This window comes from Dendrobates tinctorius, unplaced genomic scaffold (assembly GCF_039654945.1).
Source record: "Dendrobates tinctorius isolate UK_male_01 unplaced genomic scaffold, ASM3965494v1 ptg000030l, whole genome shotgun sequence".
In the NCBI taxonomy this organism is placed as follows: Eukaryota; Metazoa; Chordata; class Amphibia; order Anura; family Dendrobatidae; genus Dendrobates; species Dendrobates tinctorius.
The window spans coordinates 25,293,829-25,312,500 of NW_027361698.1; the positions used below are offsets into that span (position 1 = coordinate 25,293,829).

Genomic DNA, 18,672 nt, shown 5'->3' on the forward strand with positions numbered 1-18,672 from the left:
AATGAGTTAATGCAGCAAGTCAATATTTGCAGTGTTGACCCTTCTTCTTCAGGACCTCAGCAATTCTCCCTGGCATGCTCTCAATCAACTTCTGGATCAAATCCTGACTGATAGCAGTCCGTTCTTGCAAAATCAATGCTTTTATTTTGTCTGAATTTGAAGGTTTTTGTTTGTCCACCCGTCTCTTGATGATTGACCACAAGTTCTCAATGGGATTAAGATCTGGGGAGTTTCCAGGCCATGGTCCCAAAATCTCTATGTTTTGTTCCCTGAGCCATTTAGTTATCACCTTTGCTTTATGGCAAGGTGCTCCATCATGTTGAAAAAGGCATTGTTGATCGCCAAACTGCTCTTGGACGGTTGGGAGAAGTTGCTCTTGGAGGACATTCTGGTACCATTCTTTATTCATGGCTGTGTTTTTAGGCAAGACTGAGAGAGAGCCCATTCCCTTGGCTGAGAAGCCACCCCACACATGAATGGTTTCAGGATGCTTGACAGTTGGCATGAGACAAGACTGGTGGTAGCGCTCACCTGGTCTTCTCCGAATAAGCCGTTTTCCAGATGTCCCAAACAATCGAAAAGGGGATTCATCAGAGAAAATGACTTTACCCCAGTCCTCAGCAGTCCACTCCCTGTACCTCTTGCAGAATATCAGTCTGTCCATGATGTTTTTCCTGGAGAGAAGTGGCTTCTTTGCTGCCCTCCTTGAGACCAGGCCTTGCTCCAAGAGTCTCCGCCTCACAGTGCGTGCAGATGCATTCACACCTGCCTGCTGCCATTCCTGAGCAAGCTCTGCACTGCTGGTAGCCCGATCCCGCAGCTGAAACACTTTTAAGAGACGGTCCTGGCGCTTGCTGGTCTTTCTTGTGCGCCCTGGAGCCTTTTTGGCAACAAGGGAACCTCTCTCCTTGAAGTTCTTGATGATGCGATAGATTGTTGACTGAGGTGCAATCTTTCTAGCTGCGATACTCTTCCCTGTTAGGCCATTTTTGTGCAGTGCAATGATGACTGCACGTGTTTCTTTAGAGATAACCATGGTTAACAGAAGAGAAACAATGATGCCAAGCACCAGCCTCCTTTTAAAGTGTCCAGTGGTGTCATTCTTACTTAATCATGACAGATTGATCTCCAGTCCTGTCCTCATCAACACCCACACCTGTGTTAATGGAGCAATCACTGAAACGATGTTAGCTGGTCCTTTTAAGGCAGGGCTGCAATGATGTTGAAATGTGTTTTGGGGGATAAAGTTCATTTTCTAGGCAAATATTGACTTTGCAAGTAATTGCTGTTAAGTTGATCACTCTTTATAACATTCTGGAGTATATGCAAATTGCCATTAGAAAAAATGAAGCAGTAGACTTTGTAAAAATTAATATTTGTGTCATTCTCAAAACTTTTGGCCATGACTGTAGAGGTTAGACTTACTGGCCTATAATTTCCAGGTTCACTTTTAGAGCCTTTTTTTGAATATTGTTACCACATTTGCTATGCACCAGTCCTGTGGAACAGACCCTGTCGCTATAGAGTTCCTAAATATAAGAAATAATGGTTTGTCTATTACATTACTCAGGGTGGTTTTACATTAGCGTTTCAGGGCGCAGCGACGGCCTGCGCACGGCCGACGCTAAGCCCCGCCCCCTGCTATGCCTCCTCCGGTAGCGCCGCATGACGCTGCATGTGTCCCCTATCTTGATCACTGGGGACGCAGGCCGTGCGCAGTATGCGTTTGGCGGCGCATGTGTCCTTTTGACGGTGCGCCGAGCGCAACCAAATTGCAACAGATTGCGCTTGGCGCTGGTCGGCGCACCGTCAATAGGACGCATGCACCGCGAAACGCATACTGCGCACGGCCTGCGTCCCCAGTGATAAAGATAGGGGACGCAGGACGCATGCAGCGTCATGCGCCGGTAGGCGGAGCTACCGGAGGAGGCGTGGCAGGGGCGGGGCTTAGCGGAGGCCGTGCGCAGGCCGTCGCTGCGCCCTGAAACGCTAATGTGAAACCACCCTAAGTTCTTTTAGTACTCGTGGGTGTATGCCATCCGGACCCGGAGATTTATCTATTTTAATCTTATTTAGCCGCTTTCACACCTCTTCTTGGGTTAGATTGGTGACCCTTAATATAGAGTTTTCTTTGTCGCTTGACATTTCACCTAGCATTTCATTTTGAACTGTGAAGAAGATGTTTAGTATATTAGCTTTTGCCTCGTTATCTACAACCATTACTTCTTTGTTTAGCCACTTTGGTTTTTCCCATTTCTTGTCCTTTTAATCCCACAACGTATAAACTGCTTACAGTACCTATTTAGGATGTTCTTAAACATTTTCTATTTATTATCTGTATTCTTATTTCTGAGGACATTGTCCCAGTCGACCTGATTAAGGGCATCTCTAAGGCTAGTTTCACACTAGCGTTACATGGCGCAGCGCACGGCCGCCGTTAAGTTCAGCCCCCGGCTGCACCCCCTCCGGTCAGCTCCTCCTCTGATCACATGACGCTGCATGTGATCAGCGTACCCTATATTTAGCGTTGGGGGCGGAGCTTAGCTGCGGCCGTGCGCTGCACCTAGTAACGCTAGTGTGAACTAGCCTTAGCTGGTCAAACTTTGCCTTCCTAAAGTTCAGTGTGTTTGTGTCTCCCTGACAAGTCCCTTAGCGAAAGACAAGTGAAACTGTACAATATTGTGGTCGCTATTTCTTAGATGCCTGACGACCTGCAGATTTGTTATTCTGTCAGGTCTATTAGATAGTATTAGGTCTAAAAGTGCTGCTCCTCTGGTTGGAAACCTGTTGCCTTTATGGGTTTCGCAGGTCTCTGTTTCCCAGAATGAGCCACAATTTTAAGTTGAATCATAATTCATCCATTTGGAATGATCTAAAATCCTACCATGTAATCAGATGAAGCAATGAATTCCACTGAAGAATTCAGGACCTCCGGTCGTTTATGCGGCTCTCCATAGGATCGAGTGATTGGATTGTACATAAACTCTTCTGGTACTGTAAAAAAAAAAAATTATTCAGATAAAGTACCCCAATATTTCAGAAGGAAAATAGGGAAGAAAAAGTCAAATGGGGGTCCATATTGCAGTCTGAATTCAGCTTACCAGGGTGGGGGATCGGCACAGGTGGAGGAATGGTCACAGGGGCGTGTGGTCACAGGGTTTGTTCGGTGGTCCAGGCTGGTGCGGTGGCATCCGGAATATCTCATCCCAGGCGGTGGTGCTCTGGGGTTACGCCGGTATTTTGCGACAGGTTCGGCGGTGGTGTGACAGGGCTCCGCCAGCATTTTGCGACAGGTGCAGTGATGGTGCACTGTGGTGCGGTGGGGCTCCCCCGGCATTTTGTGAAAGCCTGGAGGCCCCCCGCAGATCCACTGTTGTGATGTGGTGGCCTCCAGGAAAATGGCCGCACGGAGCGGCGCATGCTCAGACTGAGATCTCGGCAACGCACCAGCCTGGGAAGGGAGGCTGCTTCGCCCTGCAGCGTCGGACCGGGACCGCCACCACAGTATTTTGTAAGTATATTCCGACTACAAGACGCACCCCCATTTTCCCTCAAAATTTTGGGGGAAAAAGTGCGTCTTATAATCCGAAAAATATGATAAGTCAGGGTATATAAAAAGATAAAAAGAGTACAATGAACAAACTGTAGTAGAAAATAACAATCGTCTTCACATGTGGTTTTTCGCCATGTTAACATGTTCAGTATTTTACATCAGTAATCAGTATTTGTCAAAATCAGGAGTGGAACAATCAGAGGGAAAGTATAATAGAAAAACATCACCTCTTCTTCTGGACTTATCACCCACTTCTGGTTTTGGATAACAAATACTGATGTAAATACTGACCAAATGCTGAAAGTGTGAACGTGGCCTCGATGTGCTTCTCACCCTAGTACACTTAAAGAGCATGTAGCACCGCACTGTACTGAACTGCAGAGCAGCGCGCTACTACACAGCCAGACTAGTGAATATGCACAGGGATCTACCTGTCAGAGAGAACCTGACATGGCCGAAAACACCAATTACCTGCAGGTAAATAGCTATAAATCTAGTTTAATCAGCTTATTGGGGTATCAGCTATAGAGAAAATTAAGTTGTATTTTTTGCAGCTACTAACTTCCAGTCATCATGGTGGTGCAGGAAACAATTAGTCACACTCGACACCGTAAGCACGTTGTAATCAGACACTTTGATTGATAGCGCACACACTTGCTGCAGAGAAAATTGTTAATCAAAGTGACAGGGACTGATAACAGCTCATAGCACAGTGGGGAGTGACACTAACCGCTCCCTGCACAGCAGCCACAATGACTGGAAGCTAGTAGCTGCAGGGAGGAAATGACTTCATTTTTTTCCTGCAGCTCCTGTTCCAGTACGCCTGTCAGACATGATTTAAATGCTATACACCTGCAGATTACGCCTATATCCTATACATTTCTGGGTATAGCATGGTCTCTTTAACGTGACTGCCTTCGTGTTAATTTACATTAATTTTTGCCACTGACATACATTCAGCGATCATCCAGTCAATGAAATGCCGCAAAACTGCTGCTGCCTGTGATATTATAAGCTAAACGGGTTGTCTGGAGCTTTTATATTGATGGCCTATCTGTGGGGGTGCGACACCCAACCCCCTGCCCATTGGTCCTGGCTGGATGTGCAGAGCAGCAAAGCACAGCTGTATCAACTGCCTAGGGGCAGAAGCCGGGTACTGCACATCCGCCCCCAATTGATTCCAATAAGGGGCAGATGTACAGTACTTGACAGCAGGTACTATTCCGTTAATTGAGCTGTGCAGCTCTGAAACTCAGCACAACTGACCAGCACCGGCAGGAATAGATGGCAAGGGGTCACATCCCCATCAATCACATATTGAAGACCTATCCAAAGGATAGGCCATCAACACACTGTGTAAGTCCTGGACAACCCCTTTGAAGAGAATCTGTCAGCAGGTTTCACTATGTAATCTGAGGACAGCATGAATTAGGGGCTAAAACACTGACTTAAGCGATGTGTCACTTATCACTCTTTGTGCGATTGCTTACTTATAATGAATGTTTTAATCACAGGATATTATCACTGCTGGACTGGGTTTCAGGTATCATATTATATTTAGTATGAAATATAATAATGGATTATACCGCAGGTCCAAGCTGCTCCCATGCCATCAGCCCCTGTTTGGGACTTCTGAAAATGCTCTAATTAATCTTTTCCTTGACACTACTTGAGTATGGTTTGAGAAAGGCCTCTTAGTAGGTCGAAACGTAACCATAGTATACTCATATCCTGGATTACCATATTATACCCACATTTTGGATACTTCTTTTGTCTGCGGTGTTACACTATTTGATGTATTTGAAATAAAATTAATATCCAAAAATTTCACAAAATCTTCAAGATTTTTTGGCAAGATTAATCCACACTTGAGTGCGACTGTTTATCTACTGACTAATAATGGATTATACGCACCGTCATTCACCCTGTAACAAAGATTACATTTCCACCTCCTCTGGTCAATAAAAGATACAAATGGATTGATGTATGTCCTACAACTTCTGCAACGCACAATGGTGCTTGGTGATAAAGTGGTGATACGCTGGATAACAAGGAAAAAAAATAATTAACTGCTATAATCACACAATTACAGTAAAAATCTTAAAACCTTTCTAAAGAGCTGCAAATCCTTACCGGCTTGCTTTTGAAAGGATGAAGAAGTAATCCAAGAGGAAGCTTTGCTTTATTCAAGAGAGCCTGAGTCTGTGGGACATTTGTGAGTGTGCACCTAAAAAACCTGCAGACAGACAGCAAAACTAGAGATTGGGCTTTGTTTCAAATCATAAAAAGTGTATACTGAAAGACATATCCAACCAGGATAAATCCAAGGAAATAAACTGTACTCTAGATTAAAGCCTATATAGGACCTATAGTCACCAAATAGCCAGTAATAATGATATATTACTGGCTATTTGGTGACTATAAATCCTATATAGGATCTATAGTCCTATATAGGACTATATAGATCCTATATATACACACACGTGTGTGTGTGTGTGTGTGTGTGTGTGTGTGCGCACGCATACATGTACAGTCACTTGCGAAAGTATTCGGCCCCCTGAAACTTATCAACCTTTTCCCACATATCATGCTTCAAACATAAAGATACCAAATGTAAATTTTTGGTGAAGAATCAACAAGTGGAACACAATTGTGAAGTTGAATGAAAATCCCCTTTAACTTAATACTTTATTGTGCCACCTTTTGCTGCGATTACAGCTGCAAGTCGCTTGGGGTATGTCTCTATCAATTTTGTACATTGAGAGACTGAAATTCTTGCCCATTCTTCCTTGGCAAACAGCTCGAGCTCAGTGAGGTTTGATAGAGATCGTTTGTGAACAGCAGTTTTCAGCTCTTTCCACAGATTCTCGATTGGATTCAGGTATGGACTTTGACTTGGCCATTCTAACACCTGGATACGTTTATTTGTGAACCATTCCATTGTAGATTTTGCTTTATATTTGGGATCATTGTCTTGTTGGAAGACAAATCTCCGTCCCAGTCTCAGGTCTTTTGCAGACTCCAACAGGTTTTCTTCAAGAATGGTCCTATATTTGGCTCCATCCATCTTCCCATCAATTTTAACCATCTTCCCTGTCCCTGCTGAAGAAAAGCAGGCCTAACCATGATGCTGCCACCACCATGTTTGACAGTGGGGATGGTGTGCTCAGGGTGATGAGCTGTGTTGCCTTTACGCCTGACTGGTTGTTGTCCTATGGACAGTCCCACCTCAGCTGTAGATCTCTGAACTTCATCCAGAGTGAACAAGGGCCTCTTGGCTGCATCTCTGATCAGTCTTCTCCTTGTTTAAGATGAAAGTTTAGAGCGACGGCCGGGTCTTGGGTAGATCTGCAGTGGTATGATACTCCTTCCATTTCAATATGATTGCTTGCACAGCGCTCCTTGGGATGTTTAAAGTTTTGGAAATATTTTGCATCCAAATCTGGCTTTAAACTTCTCCACAACAGTATCTGTTATGATTGAGTCACCGTAGGAGGCAGACACAAAAATAGAAGCTACGTCCAGAAAACCAGAGAAGTTGGCAACTATCAGATTGCAGACCCCTGAACCTATCAACACAACTAGCAGTAGCCGTGGGGGGTTCCTACGGTGCCCTAGACCCCTCGATAACAGCCGGAGAGCTAAATAGCCTTAAGACAGAAAAGGAAATCTAAACTGCCCCAGAGCAGACCCCAAAGTAAAAGGCAGCCCCCAACATATAATGACGGTGAAGCAAGATGAAAAAACACTCACACAGATAGAAAGATAGGCTGAGCAAACGATGGGGCCCAAGCTAACAGAACAGGAAAGGAAGGTTGCTGTCTGCAATCGGCCAAAACCCTATCAAAGACATAATCCAACAAGCTGATATGGAAAAAGACCCTGAAGCAGCTAGGCTTCAAAAACTAAATCAGCACTCAGGTATTTTCAGAAGACAGAGCTAAAGGAATTCAGCTCACCCCAGCAGGGAATGGCAGAAATCTAGAAAAACAAAGCAAAACAAAGTCAAAGAAAGAATGCAAAAAGCCGAGCAGAAAACTTAGCTTTAGAAGAGCAGGAATTCAGACTGGTCTCCAAAGATCCCACAGAGAAATCACCCGCAGGGCAGAAGGGCATTGGCAGCCTTATATCCAGTCAGTAACTCCACTCAGCCAGTCATCATCATTAGGCTCAGGTGTTTGATAATCAGGCTCACTACCTTTCTTTACCAGAAGAGGGAGTTCCTCGGGCCTCAGTAGTGAAGGGGAAAATGAACTCACAACAAGTATCACAGACCCGCCTGTTGTGTTCCTTGGTCTTCAAGATGCTCTCTGTGCTTCAAACAGAACTCTGAGACTATCACAGAGCAGGTGCATTTTTACGGAGACTTGATTACTCACAGGTGGATTATATTTATCTTCATTAGTCATTTAGGACAACATTGGATCATTCAGAAATCCACAATGAACTTCTGGAGTGAGTTTGCTGCACTGAAGGTAAAGGGGCCGAATAATATTGCACGCCCCACTTTTCAGTTTTTGAATTTCCACAAAAATTTAAAATAACCAATAAATTTCGTTCAACTTCACAATTGTAACATAGTAACATAGTTATTAAGGTTGAAGGAAGACTTTAAGTCCATCTAGTTCAACCCATATCCTATCCTAACTTGCCCTAACATGTTGATCCAGAGGAAGGCAAATAAAACCCCATGTGGCAAACACTAAGCTTCACATTGGGGAAAAAAATTCCTTCCCGACTCCACATACGGCAATCAGACTAGCTCCCTGGATCAACGCAATATTAAGGAAATTAGTGTATATACCCTCTAATATTATACTTTTCAAGAAAAGCATCCAGTCCCTTCTTAAATTTTAGTAGGGAATCACTCATTACAACATCATATGGCAGAGTTCCATAGTCTCACTGCTCTTACAGTAAAGAATCCGCATCTGTGAGTATGCTTAAACCTTCTTTCCTCCAGACGTAGAGGATGCCCCCCCTTGTCCCCGTCACAGGTCTAAGAGTAAAAAGATCATTAGAAAGGTCTTCGTACTGTCCCCTCATATATTTATACATTGTAATAAGATCACCCCTAAGCCTTCGATTTTCCAAACTAAATAACCTTAAGTGTAATAACCTGTCTTGGTATTTCAGACCCCCTAGTTCCCTAAGAACCTTGGTCGCTCTTCTCTGCACCCGCTCCAGTTCAGCTATGTCTTTCTTATACACCGGAGACCAGAACTGTACACAGTATTCTAAGTGTGGTAGCACTAGTGACTTATATAGAGGTAAAATTATGTTCTCCTCATGAGCATCTATGCCTCTTTTAATGCATCCCATTATTTTATTTGCCTTTGCAGCAGCTGCCTGACACTGGCCACTAAATGTGAGTTTGTCGTTCACCCATACACCCAGGTCTTTTTCAGTGACAGTTTTGCCCAGTGTTTTACAATTAAGCACATAATTATACATCTTGTTCGTTCTACCCAAGTGCATGACCTTACATTTATCCCCATTAAAGCTCATTTGCCATTTATCAGCCCAAGCTTCTAGTTTACATAAATCCTCCTGTAATATAAAATTATCCTCCTCTGTATTGATTACCCTGCAGAGTTTAGTGTCATCTGCAAATATTGAAATTCTACTCTCTATGCCCCCTACAAGGTCATTAATATGTTAAAAAGCGGGCCCAAAACTGACCCCTGTGGTACCCCACTGCTAACCGTGACCCAGTCCGAATGTGCTCCATTAATAACCACCCATTGTTTCCTATCCCTGAGCCAGATCTTAACCCACCTACACATTTTCCCATATCCCCATTGTTCTCATTTTATGTATCAACCTTTTGTGTGGCACCGTATCAAAAGCTTTTGAAAAGTCCATGTACACCACGTCCACTGCATTCCCTTGGTCCAGTCCGGAACTTACCTCTTCATAAAAGCTTATCAGATTAGTCTGACAGGAACGGTCCCTTGTAAACCCATGTTGATATTGGGTCATGAGGTTATTCTTCTCAAGATACTCCAGTATAGTATCTCTTAGAAAACCCTCCAGGATTTTACCCACAGTTGAGGTTAAACTTACTGGCCTATAATTTCCAAGTTCAGTTTTTGTCCCCTTTTTGAATATTGGCACCACATTTGCTATACGCCAGTCCTGTGGTAAAGACCCTGTTACTATGGAATCTTTAAAGATTAAAAATAATGGTATATCTATGACTGTGCTTAATTCCTGCAGTACTCGGGGGTGTATCCCATCCGGGCTCTGAGATTTGTCATTTTTAGTGATTTTTAGATGCTGCCGTACTTCCTGCTGGGTTAAGCAGGTGACATTTAATGGAGAATTTTTATCCCTAATCATGTTATCCGTCATGGGATTTTCTTGTGTAAATACTGTTGAAAAAAAGTCATTTAGCATATTGGCTTGTGTCCCACTTGTTGTTGATTCTTCACCAAAAATTTACATTTGGTATCTTTATGTTTGAAGCATGATATGTGGGAAAAGGTTGAAAAGTTCCAGGGAGCCGAATACTTTCGCAAGGCACTGTATATACACACACACACACACTGTATATATATTATCCGTTTATGGATTACACAGGAATGCTTTAGGAATCCACATTGAATATTATTGCATGCTTATGGCATTTATACCCTTTATATAGTAATTCCCAAGTGTAAGCTGTAAGGTCGGGATATGTGGGGTCTTTGCTCACATGCAAGATGGTGCTTCTATGCAATGTCACCAGCAGCTCAGCAGTCTGGACAAGTAGGGGGGGGGGGATTTAGCAGGGACACAGCAGGGACACAGCAGGGCTGACAGGTCTCTTGTGTGCAGCCCATCCTCTAGCTGTTGATTACCAACATCAGGCCTCCACTATACACACTCACCTCTTCTTCATCATGTATCCAGTAGCAGAAGTGGAGGCCTGATGTAGGAAATGAACAGCCAGAGGATTTCCTACATTTCCTTCCGATATGTGTGTCATGTGTGTATAAGTAATGTGTCTGTTCATGCAGCTATGATGTCTATGTGACGGTGTGCCTGGAGTTTGTATGATGGCCGTGTGACGGTGTGCGTGTATGATGTACATATGACGGCGTGCCGATGTATGATGTCCGTGTGACGGTGTGCCCGGGGTGTGTGTGTATGATGTCCGTATGACGGTGAGCCCAGTGTGTGTATGATGTCCATGTGACAGCGTGCTCGGCGGGGGTGTAGTATGATGTCCGCGTGAGAAGGGGTGCTATATATATATATATATATATATATATATATATATATATATATATATATATATATACACACATACATACATATATACATACACACACACACACATATATATATATATATATATATATACACGCACACACACACACACATATACACACATATATATATATATACACATACACAGTGCCTACAAGTAGTATTCAACCCCCTGCAGATTTAGCAGGTTTGATAAGATGCAAATATGTTAGAGCCTTCAAACTTCACACAAGAGCAGGATTTATTAACAGATGCATAAATCTTACAAACCAAAAAGTTATGTTGCTCAGTTAAATTTTAATAAATTTTAAACATACAAGTGTGGGTCAATTATTATTCAACCCCTAGGTTTAATATTTTGTGGAATAACCCTTGTTTGCAATTACAGCTAATAATCGTCTTTTATAAGACCTGATCAGGCCGGCACAGGTCTCTGGAGTTATCTTGGCCCACTCCTCCATGCAGATCTTCTCCAAGTTATCTAGGTTCTTTGGGTGTCTCATGTGGACTTTAATCTTGAGCTCCTTCCACAAGTTTTCAATTGGGTTAAGGTCAGGAGACTGACTAGGCCACTCCAGCACCTTGATTTTTTTGCCTCTTGAACCAGGCCTTGGTTTTCTTGGCTGTGTGCTTTGGGTCGTTGTCTTGTTGGAAGATGAAATGACGACCCATCTTAAGATCCTTGATGGAGGAGCGGAGGTTCTTGGCCAAAATCTCCAGGTAGGCTGTGCTATCCATCTTCCCATGGATGCGGACCAGATGGCCAGGCCCCTTGGCTGAGAAACAGCCCCACAGCATGATGCTGCCACCACTAAGCTTGACTGTAGGGATGGTATTCTTGGGGTCGTATCCAGTCTCCAAACGTCACGTGTGTGGTTGGCACCAAAGATCTCGATCTTGGTCTCATCAGACCAGAGAACCTTGAACCAGTCTGTCTCAGAGTCCTCCAAGTGATCATGAGCAAACTAGACGAGCCTTGACATGACGCTTTGAAAGTAAAGGTACCTTACGGGCTCGTCTGGAACGGAGACCATTGCGGTGGAGTACGTTACTTATGGTATTGACTGAAACCAATGTCCCCACTGCCATGAGATCTTCCCGGAGCTCCTTCCTTGTTGTCCTTGGGTTAGCCATGACTCTTCGGACAAGCCTGGCCTCGGCACGGGAGGAAACTTTCAAAGGCTGTCCAGGCCGTGGAAGGCTAACAGTAGTTCCATAAGCCTTCCACTTCCGGGTGATGCTCCCAACAGTGGAGACAGGTAGGCCCAACTCCTTGGAAAGGGTTTTGTACCCCTTGCCAGCCTTGTGACCCTCCACGATCTTGTCTCTGATGGCCTTGGAATGCTCCTTTGTCTTTCCCATGTTGACCATGTATGAGTGCTGTTCACAAGTTTGGGGAGGGTCTTAAATAGTCAGAAAAGGCTGGAAAAAGAGATAATTAATCCAAACATGTGAAGCTCATTGTTCTTTGTGCCTGAAATACTTCTTAATACTTTAGGGGAACCAAACAGAATTCTGGTGGTTTGAGGGGTTGAATAATAAATGACCCTCTAAATAAACTTTTCACAATTTAAAAAAAAATTAAACAAAGAAATAACATTCTTTTTTGCTGCAGTGCATTTCACACTTCCAGGCTGATCTACAGTCCAAATGTCACAATGCCAAGTTAATTCCGAATGTGTAAACCTGCTAAATCTGCAGGGGGTTGAATACTACTTGTAGGCACTGTATATATATATATATATATATATATATATATACACACACACAAAATATATATCAAAAAAAGTGCAGCACTACCAAAATTAAATAGTCGGTGCAAAACCTATTCAGCAGTGTCCAAACAGCCAAATTAACAAAAGTAAAAAAAAATAGGCAGCACTCAAATTAAATGTGAAAAAAAGTGGATACTTTACTGATCCTCAAGTGGCAACGTTTCAACGGTGACCCGTCTTTATCAAGCAATGTGCTCATAGTCAGTACAAACTTAAATAGTAGTAACACATGTGTATACAATTTCAATAATTAATCTGTTTTACATATTCAAAATGGCCATTGCCATAGTAACATTAACAAGTGCTCCATACAACATATGTGCATATGTCCGAAGATCTAGATTACAAAGTGCAACAGTGCATATACAGTGCTTAAAAAGACTCAGCTTGTCAATAAAAACGATCATGACACAACTTATGAAGGTACTAAGGCTTATATAGTTAAAAAAAATTGGTATACTTTACTCATATCCATGCAGCTCTCTGTCACTGCTGGCAATTAGCTATGGTCAGTGTTGTTTGTCGCTGCCCAGCTCCAACATGTGATTCATCACTGCAAGGCCGATCATTGCAGGATGCCTGAGCATGCTCACTAGACATACTGTTCAGAACTGCCATTTTACTTCAGGGCGCCACAGCCCTTTTGCTGATTCCATGTAAATACATGTATTAGTGCCTGGGGTTGCGGATTTACACCTGGAATGGTCACAAACCCTAGAGGCACCCACCAAGGTGACAATATGGTTGTGTTGCTGTTTTTACAAGAGATAACGACCTCACACAGTCTCTCTTTACAGCATTACCCAATCCTGAATACCCTTTCACCACCAGAGGTCACTCTCTATGCAGTTCCCATTCACTCTATTTCACACATACCAGGCATTAGTATACTGCAGTGAAATGGCCAGTGAAAATCAGCATAGGTGCGACATACGGAAAAAACGCAAAGATCTGCCTGTCCCTAAGCACTTTAATGAAGGACATACAGAGAAAGATTTGAGATTTAGAATTATAGATTATGTACCGGTACATAGACGAGGAGGGAACCGTGCGGAAGTTTTAAAAAAATTGGAAATGAGATGGATATACGAATTGGGGACATTAAAACCGGCAGGATTAAACGTTGATTTTAAGGTACATATGTTTTGAGAAACTTACCTTTTTTGGCTATAACTTTCCATGTAACCTGACTTCTGTGTGATGTATGTGCTATTGATATTTTAATATATATGGATATGTTTATAATTATATCCTTTTTATTTTTTTTCCAGTTCTATGATGCTGTGAAGATAGTGACCACAAGATTATGAAGGGTACTTAATAAAAGGCGTTATGTAAAAAGGAGATTTTTGTGTACTCACCGTAAAATCTCTTTCTCTTAGCCTTTAATTGGGGGACACAGAACCTTGGGTGTTATGCTGCTGTCCACTAGGAGGCGACACTATGCATAATCTGAAAAAAGATTAACTTTGGCTCCTCCTCTGCAGTATACACCCCTGGACGGCGTCAGCCTTCTCCAGTTTTGTGCCAAAGCATAAGGAGGAACGTAACCAAATAACATAACCATGCCTGTAAGAAGGCTACTATGTACGAGCTCAAGAACAATATGAGAACTCAACAGGAAACAACGGCCCCTAAGGGCAACAGGGTGGGAGCTGTGTCCCCCAATTAAAGGCTAAGAGAAAGAGATTTTACGGTGAGTACACAAAAATCTCCTTTACTCTGTCGCCTAATTGGGGGACACAGAACCTTGGGACGTCCCAAAGCAGTCCCTGGGTGGGAAGCAGTGGACGAATATTGTGCCGACAGTCCCCTAGACTTGGGGTACTGCCGCCTGCAGAACCAGTCTACCCAGGCTCGCATCCGCTGAGGACTGGGTATGAACACTGTAGTGTTTCGTAAACGTGTGTAGGCTAGTCCAAGTGGCCGCCTAAGACACATGTTGTGCCGAAGCCTGATGCCGAATGGCCCAGGAGGCCCCTACTGCCCGTGTAGAGTGTGCCGTGATACCGGCCGGAAGAGTGGAACTGTTAAGTCGGTAGGCCTCATGTATGGTGGACTTGATCCACCTGGCAAGGGTAGCCTTGGAAGCCGGCAACCCCTTGCGACTACCTTCCGTAAGAATGAAGAGGGAATCGGATTTCCGGAAAGGTGCAGTCCTGGACACGTAAATCCGCAATGCCCTGACTAGGTCAAGCGTATGCAGAGCCTTCTCCACTCTATGTACCGGAACCGGGCAAAGGGAAGGCAGTGAAATCTCTTCGTTAAGGTGAAAGTTGGACTCAACCTTCGGAAGGAAGGATGGTACCGTGCGGAGAACCACCTTGTCCTGGTGAAAGGCTAGGAAAGGTCGTCTGCAGGAAAGTGCTGACAATTCCGACACTCTGCGTAACGAGGTGATAGCCACTAGAAAAACCACTTTCTGAGACAGAATGGAGAGTGGAACTTCTCTAAGAGGTTCGAAGGGTGGAGCTTGCAATGCTGTCAGGACCAGATTGAGGTCCCACGTATCCATCGGACGTTTGTAGGGAGGAACCAATCGGGAAACTCCCTGGATGAAAGTCCTTACTTGCGGTTTAATAGCAATGCGCTTTTGAAAAAGGACTGAAAGCGCCGACACCTGACTCTTAAGCGAACTTAAGGATAGCTTGGCATCTAGGCCCGATTGAAGAAAACCTAGTACCTTCGGGAGGTAATAAGGGAGTGGGACTTGTCCATGAGATTCGCACCAAGAAAAGAAGGCTCTCCAGGTACGATAATAGAGCTTGGCAGAGGCAGGCTTCCTTGCCCTGATCATAGTTGCAATGACTGCCGGTGAAAAACCTGCCTGGGTTAGAATCCAGGTTTCAAGGGCCATGCCGTCAAATTGAGGGCCCCTGAATTCTGGTGGAAGAACGGACCTTGAGACAGAAGGTCGTGGCGGTCGGGTAGACGCCAGGGGGCGTCTGCCGTAAGTTGGACGATGTCGGCGTACCAAGTACGTCTGGGCCAGTCTGGCGCGATGAGGATGGTCGGAACTCCCTCTTGCTTGACCTTCCTCACGACCCTGGCTATTAGGGGGAGGGGTGGAAAAATGTACAGGAGTCGGAACTGGGACCAGTCCTGGACCAGGGCATCCGCTCCGAGCGACCGCGGGTCGTGTGTCCTGGCCATGAAATTGGGAACCTTGGCATTGAGATGGGATGCCATTAGGTCCACATCCGGGGTTCCCCATCGTTGACAGATCTGGTAAAAAATCTCGGGATGGAGAGACCACTCCCCCGAGTCCATTCCTTGCCTGCTGAGGAAGTCGGCTTCCCAGTTTTCTACACCCGGAATGTGTACCGCAGAAAGAACCGACCTTGTGTCTTCCGCCCAGCGGAGGATATGAGCCACTTCTCTCATTGCCTGGGCGCTGCGGGTCCCGCCTTGGTGATTCACGTATGCCACAGCCGTGGCATTGTCCGACTGTATCCGTATGTGCGAGGCTGCAAGCAAGTGATGAAAGGCTCTCAGTGCCAAGAGAATGGCCCTGATTTCCAGAACATTGATGGGCAATGTCACTTCCCTCGGTGACCACTTGCCCTGTGCCCTGTGATGTAGGTGTACCGCCCCCCAGCCTGTCAGGCTTGCATCGGTAGTCAGGATCTTCCATTGTCCTGAGAGGAATGGCTTCCCTCGTGTAAGCGAGGTTGGTTTGAGCCACCAGTGCAGGGACCTCCTGGTCGATGACGTCAACCTGAACTCCCTGTCGAGGGAGAAGGGGTTCCTGTCCCAAGATCTGAGTATGGCTAGCTGAAGGACCCTGAGGTGAAACTGGGCAAATGGCACTGCCTCTATTGCTGCTGCCATCCTGCCGAGGATTCTCATGGCAAACCGGAGAGATCGAGGAGGACTGCGAAGGAGTGTGCGAACTCCCAGACGGATGGCCAGTGTCTTGTCCTTGGGAAGGAGCACCAGGCCCCTGGTGGTGTCGAATACCATTCCCAGGAATGTTAGAGTCCGAGTTGGGATGGTCGACGATTTCTGTAGGTTGACTAGCCATCCCAGGCGACTCAGAGTGTCTAGAGTGATTGAGACACTGACCTCGCAGTCTTTGAAAGTGGGAGACTTGACGAGGAGGTCGTCCAGGTACGGGACGACTAGAATGCCTCTTGAGTGCAGGACGTCCATGGTGGCCGCCATGACTTTGGTGAACGTTCTTGGAGCCGTGGCGAGTCCGAACGGAAGGGCGACAAACTGGTAGTGGTTTTGGTTGACCGCGAACCTGAGAAACCTTTGGTGGGCGGGAGCAATTGGTACGTGGAGATACGCATCCTGTATGTCTATGGAGGCGAGGAATTCTCCCTGCTCCATGGATGCAACGATGGACCGGAGGGACTCCATGCGGAAATGACGGACCCGTACGTAATTGTTGAGCTGTTTTAGGTCCAGTATGGGTCGGACGCCGCCTCCTTTCTTGGGGACTACAAACAAATTTGAGTAGAATCCTCGAAATCTCTCGTTCGCGGGAACCGGCACCACAACTCCGGATTGAAGGAGAGAGGAAACCGCTTGGTGGAAGACACGAGCCTTTTCTGGTGGTGTTGGAGGAACAGAAAGGAAGAACCGATTCGGTGGAACGGAAGTGAACTCTATCTTGTATCCGGAAGACACTATTTCCCTGACCCACCTGTCTTCTGTAATAGGCAGCCAGACTTGTTGAAAGAGTAAAAGTCGGCCGCCTACTGGTGGGGTGTCTTCCGGAGGTCTCGAGTCATGATGAAGTGAAGTTCAGAGGTTTTCCTCCCTTGGGTTTCGCTTGGCCTGCTTTCGACTGCCAAGCCCTGTCCGGTCGCTGCTGCGTCCGTGGGTTGTCTCTGCGTGGAGAACGGTTGCGGTTTTGCACTGGGCGCGAAACGGACCAGCCCGAGGAATTCCGAAAGGATCGGAATCGCGTCTGGTTTCTTCGTTTGAACGTGCGTTTCGGTTTTAGTTGAGGGAGAGAGGTACTCTTACCCCCGGTGGCATTGGCTATCATGGTGTCCAACTTTTCGCCGAAAAGTCTACCAGTAGAATACGGAAGTCGCGTGAGGGACTTCTTTGAGGCCGCATCCGCTTTCCATTCTCGCAGCCAGAGGATGCGTCGGATCGTGATGGCGTTTGATGCTATTCCCGCTACACCTCTGGCGGAATCCAGGGCTGCATGAATCATGTAGTCTGCTACCACTGCCATCTGGACCGCTTGGTCCGAGAGTTCAGGATTTGAAGCCTGAAGACCCTCCTGTAGTCTTTTGGCCCAAGCTAGGATGGCCTTGGCTGCCCAAACTGAAGCAAACGCAGGGCCCAGAGAGGCGCCTGCCGCTTCGAAAATAGAACGAGCCATGCGTTCTACTTGCCGGTCTGCTGCGTCCCTGAGGGTTGAGCTATCCGGCAGAGAGAGTAAAGTCTGCGCTGCTAGCCTAGAAACCGGAGGGTCCACTTCAGGTGGATCTGCCCATTGTTTGGTGTCTTCCTGTGGGAAAGGGTACTTCGCTTCCAGATATTTGCGATTAGCGAATTTTTTGTCAGGCTGCGCAAACTGTTTGGTAAGTATTTTCTCAAACTCATCGTGATTAGGGAAGACCTTAGGTGGTTTTTGAACACTTTCGAAGCAAATCCTATGTTTTGGGACTTCCGGGGGCGACTCTGGAATTTTTAGCACCCGATGAATAGAAGAAATTATGTCCTCAACTAGCGCTGTATTGCTAGGGGGAGAAGGTACCACGGACCTGACCGTTTCATTATCTGAGTCGGAGTCACAGATGCCCTCCGAATCCTGTGCCTCACTAAGGTGATCCCTGGAGGGCGACCTGGGGCGGGGGTCTTCTGTGGTGGGGGATCCCTGTGGTAAATTGCACTGTCTGTCTGTGGCAGGGGACTGCCCAGGAGACCTGGAATGACGCTGTCTCTCCCTAGAGGGGAACGACCTTGTGCTATAGTGCGACTCAGGTGATCGAGACCTGTGAGTCCGCTTACGTCTGTGAGAGTCAGAAGCAGCATGTTCCTGAGACAAGCTGTCCGTTTGCTGTGTACCGTCCATAGCCGGGGTCCGACTCTGCAGAGCTTGCAGCAATGTAGCAGTTAGGTTGT

General features: G+C 45.7%; 1 protein-coding gene across 3 annotated transcripts in view; it reads right to left on the reverse strand.

Moving 5' to 3' along the window:
* The window catches only part of SEC24B (SEC24 homolog B, COPII coat complex component), a 162,302-nt gene that overhangs the window by 82,277 nt on the left and 61,353 nt on the right, over window positions 1-18,672 (reverse strand). For all 3 annotated transcript variants that reach the window (XM_073571976.1, XM_073571975.1, XM_073571977.1), the window contains 3 exons: window positions 5,687-5,789; window positions 5,468-5,594; window positions 2,885-2,994 (listed from right to left, as the gene is read on the reverse strand). In XM_073571976.1, the coding sequence (XP_073428077.1) occupies window positions 2,885-2,994; window positions 5,468-5,594; window positions 5,687-5,789 (340 nt within the window). The remainder of the gene's footprint in view (window positions 1-2,884; window positions 2,995-5,467; window positions 5,595-5,686; window positions 5,790-18,672) is intronic.